The 10,630-nt window shown below is 38.4% G+C and overlaps 1 protein-coding gene and 1 long non-coding RNA gene across 2 annotated transcripts in view; one reads left to right on the top strand and one right to left on the bottom strand.

The window, feature by feature from the left end:
• Nucleotides 1–683: 683 nt before the first annotated feature.
• Nucleotides 684–8,787, bottom strand: LOC118598315. The gene is made up of 2 exons (XR_004947443.1): nucleotides 8,728–8,787; nucleotides 684–2,799 (listed from the first exon to the last, which is right to left on the bottom strand). It is a non-coding gene; the product is annotated as an uncharacterized LOC118598315 (long non-coding RNA).
• A 508-nt stretch (nucleotides 8,788–9,295) lies between these two features.
• Nucleotides 9,296–10,630, top strand: part of LOC112140663 (oocyte zinc finger protein XlCOF8.4-like) — a gene marked incomplete at its 3' end in the record, with an annotated part of 16,249 nt that continues 14,914 nt past the window's right edge. The window contains 1 exon segment of the mRNA XM_024263669.2: nucleotides 9,296–9,809. Coding sequence (XP_024119437.2) covers nucleotides 9,641–9,809 — 169 coding nt within the window.

The raw sequence follows: 10,630 nt of genomic DNA on the forward strand, positions 1-10,630 counted from the left end.
CCGAAAGACTTTGGTTCCGCCTATTTCACTTGCTGTCACTAATTTACTGCATTTTTATTGATTTTTCTATACTATATAAAACATGTACATTATTTTATTTTGTTAAAAAGAGGGAGATTGTCACCAACTGTCTCATGTTTATTCAATATGCCATGCAGCTAGGGGGCGTACTACTCCATTGTTGATGTTATGGAGGAGAATACGTTACAGGGCTGTGCTTTTCTGTCTGTCTGAACTGACAGTGGCTAAATAACGTTTTTCAGAGGATTCTGTTTGACCAACAGAGCTGTGCTGAACCTCACCGCTGCACTCAGACTGATGAGAAAAGCACAGAGAAGCAGTTTGTTGACTTCAGTCTTCTTCACACCTCCTGATGGAGCTCTGTGACCTGAGCTCAGTCCTGAGCTCAGCAGTCAGAACTGGACTTGAGGAGTCCAGCTTTGGAACCTGCAGAGAACCAACAAACAGCAGAAAGCCACACTGTGGGAAAGACTCCACACTTCTGACTGATGTTCACGTCCACTTTATTCTTCACAGGAAAGATTGAGACAGAACACTGAGAACAAAAAAGAACAGAGAAACACTTCTAACCTCTGATACAAAACAGGAGTCACAACAACACAAACACCAGTCTGTTTCTTTATCCACCTCTTCATTAATACATTTTTACTAAACCTTTCCTCCACTAAACTGTTATTTACTAACATGACTCAACAAAATATAAACTGGAATTATTTTATACAGAAAACAATCACGTAAAAAGCATTAGAGATGTGTAAAAAAACATCTTTAGTGTTGTCATGGTGACACAGACTTGAGCAACATTGTAAATACAAAAATCTACTAATAAAAATAATCTAACAAAAAGTGAACATCATCAAACATTTTCTGACATTCAGAATTTAAAACAATACATTTCTATTCAGTGGTATGTCTAAAACAATGCATTTCATGAACAAGTTAAATATTTTTTTATAAATTCAATTAGTGAAACTCATTATAGAATCTTTACAAAAATAAATGCATCAATCCTTTATTTTGAGCAATGTGATCATAGTGGCTTATAGATGATAAACACCTAAAAATATTGTCTCAGAAAATGAGAATATCATATATCATAATAATCTAAAAGAATGTTTTCAGCACATGACAGATTCAGAAAACTGTTCTTTTCTCTCCATTCAATAATCACTTGTTCCTCATTTTCATTGAATGACTGCATCAATGTGGTATGGAGGCCATCCGCCTGTGGCTCTGTGTACATGGAATGAAAGCTCAGGTTGATTTGATAGCTGACTTCAGCTCATCTTCATTGTTGGCTCTGCTGTCTCATCTTCCTCTTCACAGTTCAGATATTTTATTGGGTTCAGGTCAGAGGAATTTGATAGTTGATCAAACACAGTAACTGATGTTTAGAGATAAACAGATTTAGGTTCCTTTAGTAGAGTGAGAATGATCCAAGTATTACTGGAAATTAAAAGCAGAATCTCGACGCAGGCTGTGTGTAGACAGTTGTGTAAAAGAGATTTAGAATCTATTTTATTCTACTGACTGAGACTGAGACCATTTAAAGACTCAGTGAGGTCTTGGAAAGTGTTTGGAGTTCATTGACAGATTATTGTGGGCCCTGTGGAGTTATAAACATGTTAATTCAATTTTGTTACTGAATTTTTTAATTATTTCTTTGTCTAGATAAGGAATTAGTGTGTTCGGCTAGATTAGATTAGATACACAGCTAAAACTTTTATCACATTTTTTACAAAAAAAAAGGCTTTTTTCCTGTATGAGTTTTTATGTGTATTTTGAGAGAACTTGCGCGACTAAAGCTTTTGTCACATTCCTTGCACAAAAAAGGCTTTTCTCCTGTATGAATCATCATGTGTATTTTGAGAGAACTTACGCAACTAAAGCTTTTGTCACATTCCTTGCACAAAAAAGGCTTTTCTCCTGTATGAATCATCATGTGCGTTTTGAGATGAGATACACGACTATAACTTCTGTCACATTCTTTACACAAAAAAGGCTTCTCTCCTGTATGAGTTCCCATGTGTCTTTTGAGATTACATTCTCTACTAAAACTTCTGTCACATACTTTACACGTAAAAGGCTTCTCTCCTGTATGAGATCTCATGTGTGTTTTGAGAAGAGATTCTTTACTAAAACATTTATTACATTCTGTACACAAAAAAGGCTTTTCTCCTCTGTGAATTTTCATGTGTCTTTTATAAAGAGATATAAGACTAAAATCTTTATTACATTCTTTACAAAAAAAGGGCTTCTCTCCTGTGTGAATTGTCATGTGTATTTTAAAAAAAGATACACGACTAAAACCTTTATTACATTCTTTACACAAAAAAGGCTTCTTTCCTGTGTGAATTTTCATGTCTCTTTTGAGCGTAGATTTGAGGCTATGATTTCTGAACTGTTGAGGTTCTTCCTGTTTTTCTTCTTTAATCTTTGTAGGTTCTTGTTCCTCATTATCATCTTTAATCTGCAGAGGTTCTGATTCCTCCTGTTTCTCTTTATTCTGTAGAGATTTTTGTTCCTCCAGTACCTCTTTAATCTGTAGAGGTTCTTGTTCCTCCTGCTCCTCTTTAATCTGTAGAGGTTCTTGTTCCTCCTGTTTCTCTTTATTCTGTAGAGATTTTTGTTCCTCCAGTACCTCTGTAATCTGTAGAGGTTCTCGTTCCTCCTGCTCCTCTTTAATCTGTAGAGGTTCTTGTTCCTCCTGTTCCACTCTTAAATTCTTCTGCTGGTTGTAAAGATTGTCCTCTTCACTCGCATAATGCTGGGGAAGGACTGCAGGGACAAAGACAAAAAAGGAGACATTTGATACTTTAAAAGGTTTTGTGTATCATCAAGCACCAAAAGAAAAATCCAAATCACGTTTTTTAATAAGCCCTGAACTTTCACTACACAAAAATGTAACTTTTTTAAAAATTTAAGTCAGTAATTGATGATGTCAGTCTTTCAGTCTTCAGTCAGTCAAACATCTAATCAAGGAAACTCTTACACTTTCAAAAAACTTACCTACTTGTTTGAAACTTCACCTTTAAAAAACACACACTCCCCACACCAACACACTACACACACTCGTCCTTTTCCCTAGTAGGGTGGTGGTCACTGTTCTCTACTCCATCTCCTCTGGGGGGAGTCAGACACTCAGTGATGGTGGTTCTTAGGTATTGGCTTCCTGGACCTGGTGATCCTCTCTCCATGAGGAGACGGGGAGCCCTGAGATCTCTGGCTATGCCATGAGATATGATTACATCTGAACCATGGGGTGTCCCTGTGGTGCTGGTTCAGGTCTTTACCTTCAAGTTCTGGGTCTCCTAGTTTTTTTCAGCATCAAGGGGGCATGGTCAATCCACACTTACCATTACACACACAATATTAAATATGCAACATAAAAACATTTGCTCATTGAGGCCTATTTATTAAAACAAACATCTTTAAAGTTTGAACACAAACATATATATATATATCATCTCTTTTGCTTGCCATACAATCGCACCCTGACGGCACTGGCGAGTCTGTTATGGAGCAGCGGCTTTCTCCTGTGCGGGACAGCTGCTGCTCCTCAATGGGAGATTCTTTTAGTCCAGAAATGGAAACGTGTACTGATGCTGTTAGTCATCTCTTGAAAATAATTAAACCTGATACTTATCGATCCGCATCCTTCATTATGAAATTAAGAAAGGTTTTTGACGGAAGCTCCTCCCACACAAAGCGGGAGCTTCAGGTGAAGAAAGATAAGATAAACGTGAAACAGCTACTTTAGCGCTTGTCAAAACAAAGAGGATTTACATGAATTTGATGTGAATTCCATGCAACTTGAACGGACAATTGATTTGAATGATGCTAACCAGAGGTGTAAGCGCGCTGGGGGTGGGGGTTGGAGTGGTTCGCTGCACACACGCGTGCCGAACCGTTCTGATCTGTATGGACAATGGATCATCCGTGATCCGTTACACCCATAGTTTTGATATAAACTCGTAATAACCCGGACACTCAGGTATATTTTCATGTATTCAAAATCAGCAGAGAATCAAGTTAAAGTTGTTTTTGTTTTTTTTTTATGGCTGCCGGGCCACACGTTTCGCTCCTCAAGTAACCTGCTGCTGCATGCTCCAAACAGCATCATGCAGTGGATAAATGATGACAGCTGTCATAATCACTGTTTTAGTTTTTGTGTCATGCTCCTTGTGCCAGTTATAGTCTACACATGTCTGCCCGCTGATTTCTTTATTTAATTATTTTTCCTTGCCGAGCGCAATTTTTCCCCCACAGCCAGGGATACCAGCTCACCGGTCTGGAGAGAAAAGTCTGTCAGTACAGATGTGGACCTCGGTCCGCCATTTGGTGACGACTGCTCTAGTCTATCACCAGCCACCTTCATGTCTTCATTCACTGCATCCATAAACCTCCTCTTTGGTCTTCCTCTAGACCTCTTTCCTGGCAGCTCTAGACTCAGCATCCTTCTACCAATATATTCACTGTCTCTCCTCTGAACATGTCCAAACCATCTCAGTCTGGCCTCTCTGACTTTATCTCCAAAACCTCTAACATGTGCTGTCCCTCTGATGTATTCATTCCTGATCCTATCCATCCTGGTCACTCCCAAAGAGAACCTCAGCATCTTCATCTCTGCTACCTCCAGCTCTGCTTCCTGTCTTTTCTTCAGTCCCACTGTTTCTAGTCCAAACAACATGGCTGGTCTCACCACAGTCTTGTACACCTTTCCTTTCATTTGTGCTGAAACTCTTCTGTCACACATCACACCTGACACTTTTCTCCACCCATTCCAACCTGCTTGCACTCTCCTCTTCACTTCTTTTCCACACTCTCCATTACTCTGTACTGCACGCGTTTTGGAAGTTGATTTGAGTTTTGATGCAAACAAAGCGTTTGATTTTATTATGCGATATATTTTAAGCTACTGTAAAATGAATTTTAAGCAAACTATGTGTTGAAATTCCATTTTAAAATATTGAATTGTAAACTGCAAAATGCATTGTCATTTAAATCATGACGTCAAAAACCCATGACAATATACAATGCAACTAATTTTGTTTTTATTCAATATTTTATTTTAAAAATTCTAATATTGAATTGTAAATTTTTATATTCAATTGTAAATTGCAAAATGTATTTTCATATTAAAAGCCTAATTTGAATATTGAATTGTCAATTGGAAAATGCATTTTCAAAACGAAAGGTCAAATTCCATATTGCATTGTAAATTGCGAAATGCCTTTATTTGAATTATGACATTAAAAAACATGACAATTTACAATGCAATTGATCTTGTTTTTATCCAAGATTTTATTTTTAAAGTTGTGTTATTGAATTGTAAATTACAAAATGAACTATAATTTAGCGAGCCTGAATTGAATATTGAACTGCAAATGGAAAAAATGCATTCTCAAACTGCATGATGAATTTGCAAATTGAATTGTCAATTGAATAATGCATAATACTTTGAATTTTTACCTGAAAAAACTTCTATATGCACCACAAAGACGGAGCATTTCTCCATCTCTCTCTCTCTGCTTTAGGAGCTGCACTTTGCAAGGGAGGGGCTGCTCTAGCTTCACAGGCTCTCACACACGCACATTCCTGCACTGACACACAGACAATTTAAGTTTAAGTCTTAACATTTGTTCTGACCATTGAAATTTACAGCTGTGTAGCGGACTGAAAAAGCTTATAGTGTTTGTACTACGTGTTGTTCAATATATTTGCACATAAAACTAGTTCTGCAAATTTGTTGAAATACATAAGAGCCATGCGCTCTTGCTTTGTACTTGAAAATATTTATCAAGTATTTAAAAACGTTTAATAATTGGTATCGGCTGCATGAGGCTTGAAAATATTGGGTATTGGTTATAAAAAGTAAATACCGTGCTGTGATGGAAGTTACACATTTTCTCCTTAGTTTACATCCATGAAATTTAGTGAGCGACTTTTGCACACAGTTAGAAGTCACAAGATTTGTTTGTTTCTTTCCAGGGCCTTCTATCATGATGTATAAACATTTTCACTTCATTAGAACATTCATTCATTGTCCTGTCCGCTTCTTCCCTTCCGGGGTCGCGGGGTGCCTGAGCCTATCCCGGCTGCTGAAGGGCGAAGGCAGGGTACACCCTGGACAGGTCGCCAGTCTGTCACAGGACCTCAATCACACACCCATCCACTCTCACATTCACACCTAGGGGCAATTTAGAGTCACCAATTAACCTATGAAGCATGTTTTTGGATGGTGGGAGGAAGCCGGAGTCCCCGGTGAAAACCCACGCATGCACGGGGAGAACATGCAAACTCCACACAGAAAGGTCCCAAATCCCCCAGCCGGGATTTGAACCAGGGCCTTCTCGCTGTGAGGCAAGTGCGCTAACCACTGCGCCACCGTGCAGCCCCCTGCTCTTTGATATGCCTGTTTGATTTCTCTGACGGAGAACTAAAGTTTAGAGAATTAACTACTGTGGTCATAACAGAAGTGTTGTTTTGAGAGTGTTGCGATCTTAAATAGACAGCAAGTGGTTATCAGAGAACCATAAATGGTTCTAATGACATCAGCTAGTCATGAACACTCATCATTATATTCATGCTAAAACAAAGTCATCCTTCATTCTGAAGTTTAGATGAAGATGTTAATTACATTTGGTTCAAAATACTCAATAGACCCTTTTCACGTGACGTCACACATAACCAGATGTGGGATGAGTCGCTTCCGGCTCATATAGCTTAGAATGGGAAACCTGACAGCTGAATGTTTTTAAGCAGTTTTACATAAATAATAAAAGGTGAGCTAACCAATTGTAACCAAAATGTGTACAGTATTTATTGCATAAATGTCCTATCTGGAAGTATCAGTTTCCCCTCTTAGATTGGTCACAAATCAGAGTACAATTGTGAGTAATCCTGTCTCAGTGTCTGCAGAAGGCAGCAGCTGCTGCAGCTTCAACAAATTCCCATAGATTAAATTAAACAAGTCGTGGATTATTTCTCTCTGACAACCCAGTTAAAGTTAGACAAAGGTTACAAGTACTTCACTGAATGTTGCTTCTTTAATTATGATTTTAGTCTTTTAACCTGTGCTAATGCTAACGCTAGTATTAGCTTTGGCTATGAGATGTGGGGCTACAGAGGATCTTTTCTCATCAGTTAAAACAGGGTTTTTCCTGACTAAAAATAAGGTGCTGGTGGTGTCTCATTGCGACCTCAGATTTTTATATTTTAATTTCTTAATGAATTTCTATCACCTTTTATTTTTGATTGTACTTAAAATATGTTCAAATAACATCAGTCAAAATAAAACCTATTAGAATAATATCGGCTCAAATGAAAGGTTGATATTGCCAATAAAACATCCAATATTGGAGGATTATTCAAATTTGTATTTAGATTTGTGAACGATCTAAGAAGAAATGAAAATACAGTTCAGCAGGACTTTCCTAAAATAAATATTGTAGATTTTTCTGGTGAAAGTTGCCTTTTATTATTTATGAAAAATTGTGTCCAACAGCGTTCAGGTCTTTGGTTTCTCGGTCTAAATGTATTAACCTGAAGTTCCGTATCACGTTCACGCCCCTGACGCCATTTTGACTGACGTCACCGTGAAAAGAGTCTATTAGAAGATGACAACGAAAGGAAAAAGAAAGTTGCAACTAAAAGAGAGAAAGAGATGAGAATTAGCAGATGGTGACATGATATTAGGGGAGGGGGGTGTGATAGAGGGAAAGCAAATGAGAGAAGAAAAGAGGTAAAAAAAACTGTCATTGAAAGAAAGGAGCAGTCTAGAAAAATCAAAAGTAAAAACACAATACTGGATGAAATGTATCTGCAGACACAAGTCCACCATTCTACCTGACAGAAATAGTTTGTGGTTGTCAGGGAGAAAAAACAAACATAGTAATTGTCTGCAATATCAAATGTGATCATTTTTTCTTCCTTATAAGATCAATACTGATGTATAGGATATTCTTTACATTGTCATGTTCAAGTTTGAAAAATAAATGCACTTTGAAGCACATATTGTAGTATTTGTCTTTAAACAATGTGCCATAATGTTCTAGAAATTTTAATCAAAAGGCTTTTTTTCACTCCATAAATTCACCCAGTCTTTTGTGTGGAAGTGGGCTAAGCCCCAATGTTCCAGCTCCAGGAAACGTCCCTGGAATAGAGGATGTTAAGGACAGGATTATATGGAGGAAGCTGATTCATGGTGGAGACCCCTGAAGGGAAAAGCCGAAAGGACGAGAGGAAGATTTATCTGGATTAATGCTTTTGTTTCCTTCAATTTTTAAATTTTATTTTAATATTTGTAGATGTTTTAATCGCTACTTTTAGTTTAGTATTAGATGTTTGGATGTTATATTTTACTGTGATTTTATTTAAATATATATTTTTTATTCATATGCTGCTTAGATTTAGTCCTTGTTTTGTATTTGTAAGAGGCTATACAGCCTTTTGTTTGGATTTAAATGTTATAAATGGACAAACGATAACTAATTTGAAATTTTGCAAATAAAAAGTTGAGAAATAAATAAAAAAAAACTCATATGGGTGACGTCAACACATTGCCCAGTCCAGTTCATTATACGATCTATGGGTTCTGGAGATGATAAGAACCGCAGAGTTCTGAACCAGTTACAGAAGCAGTCATGGGTCCACTAGAACCTGGATCCGAATGTTGTGAAGATGAAGATGAAGAAGTGAACATACATATATCGTGGAGCTGAAGCTGTGGTTTCCAGCAGATATCCAGCAGTCTGCGCTGACGACAGAGCTCCTGCTCGTACTGGACGATGGTTCCTTCACAGAGTCTGAAGATTTCTTCAGCAGCAGCAGCGAGTCGCTCGCTGATCAACTCTCTCAGAGACTGAAGGGAAGACATGGTTCCTGCAGCTGCAGAAGATCTTCAGCTCCAACAAACACCAAAGTCCTATGAACAGCAGCAGCTCCGATCATCTGCTAGTCTCACAATCACAGCCACGTTGTCTTTACGTTCAACACGAATTCACTCATTTACGACACTTTAGTTAAAAAGGATTGTTCGGAACCGAACCACGTATCGGTAAATCTCTGTAGAAACCTCACGAACGTCCAAACGAAACACCGCCGTCGTCTCAACACAAGCTAACACAGCTAGCCTGCTAGCGCGGCCTCGTGCTGCTTACTTCCGGGTCACGATAGAAACGTCATACAAAAATAATTCAAAACTAAAATACTCTTTAAAACACTGAAAACTTCAAACAACCATTGATTTATTTTCTTGTATTTTCATTTGCAGCATTTACTTATGAATTGTTTTGTGTGATGTTCCTATCGTGACCCGGAAGTAAGCAGAACCAGGCCGCGCTAGCATGCTAGCAGCGTTAGCTTGTGTCGAGACGACGGTGGTGTTTTGGCTGGATGTTTGTGATGTTTTCAGAAAGAAAGGACGATACGTGGTTCGGTTCCGAACAATCCTCTTTAGCTAAAGTGTCGTAAATGAGTGAATACGACTGAGTGAATACGTGTTGAACGTAAAGACGACGTGGCTGTGATTGTGAAACTAGCAGATGATCGGAGCTGCTGCTGTTCAGAGGACTTTGGTGTTTGTTGGAGCTGAAGATCTTCTGCAGCTGCAGGAACCATGTCTTCATTTGCTCAGAAAGAGTCTGTCAGAGAACAACTTTCTGCTGCTGAAGAAACCTTCAGACTCTGTGAAGGAACCATCGTCCAGAATGAGAATGAGGAGCTCTGTGGTCAGCGCAGACTGCTGGATATCACCTGGAACCCGCAGCTTCAGCTCCACGTTGCAGGTATGTTGTTATCTGCATCCACCTGCAGACAAATTCATCCATCAACGTCTTTGGTTTTTTCGTCTGAGTTGCTATCTGGGTCCAAACTAGCTGGATAGCTCCAATCAATGAGTTCTATATCACCAGAGATGACATGATAGCTTGTTGCAAACGCAAAGTCGGACGCCATCTTGGAATGGTCTAGATGTTTGTTTACTGCTGTGCTACAAACAAACAGAGCTGGAAAAACAAGAATGTGAATTTCACAGTAAATTATTACTGTTATCTTATAAATATTAACATTAGAAAACACTCCAAACATCAGCATGAGTTTTCTCTCAATAATGAATAATGAATATCTTGTAATCCATTAAAATCAATTCTACCTTTAGACTTCACATTATTTCCGCGTTTTCTGGCAGCACCCCTGATCTTTTGGTTTTATGGAGTATTACCGTCGTATTAGACCTCAGATCAGATCAGAAGATCTGCTGGTAACCAGATTATTAATCCCTTCCGCTCTCTTTGGGGTCCAGATGACTCCAACCACAAATTGATTTGTGATTCCTTCCATGACAAATATGGACAAAGGTGGACAGGATTTTATGTCTGCTATGGACATTAGTGAAACTCAAAAATCAATGATAGAAAAAAGTTCAGCGCACTGTCTTGTGGGGTCCAGATGACCCCACTTTTAATGTAAACAAGCTAAGGAAAGTGGAAGGGTTACACAGGGGAAAATAAACTACTGTATTTTCACAACCATAAGGCACGCATAATTATCTCAAATTTTCTCCATAACATGCGGCACGCCCTATAGTCCAGTGCGCCTACTGTGCTGT

The sequence above is a fragment of the Oryzias melastigma genome, unplaced genomic scaffold, assembly GCF_002922805.2.
Source record: "Oryzias melastigma strain HK-1 unplaced genomic scaffold, ASM292280v2 sc00322, whole genome shotgun sequence".
Lineage (NCBI taxonomy): Eukaryota > Metazoa > Chordata > Actinopteri > Beloniformes > Adrianichthyidae > Oryzias > Oryzias melastigma.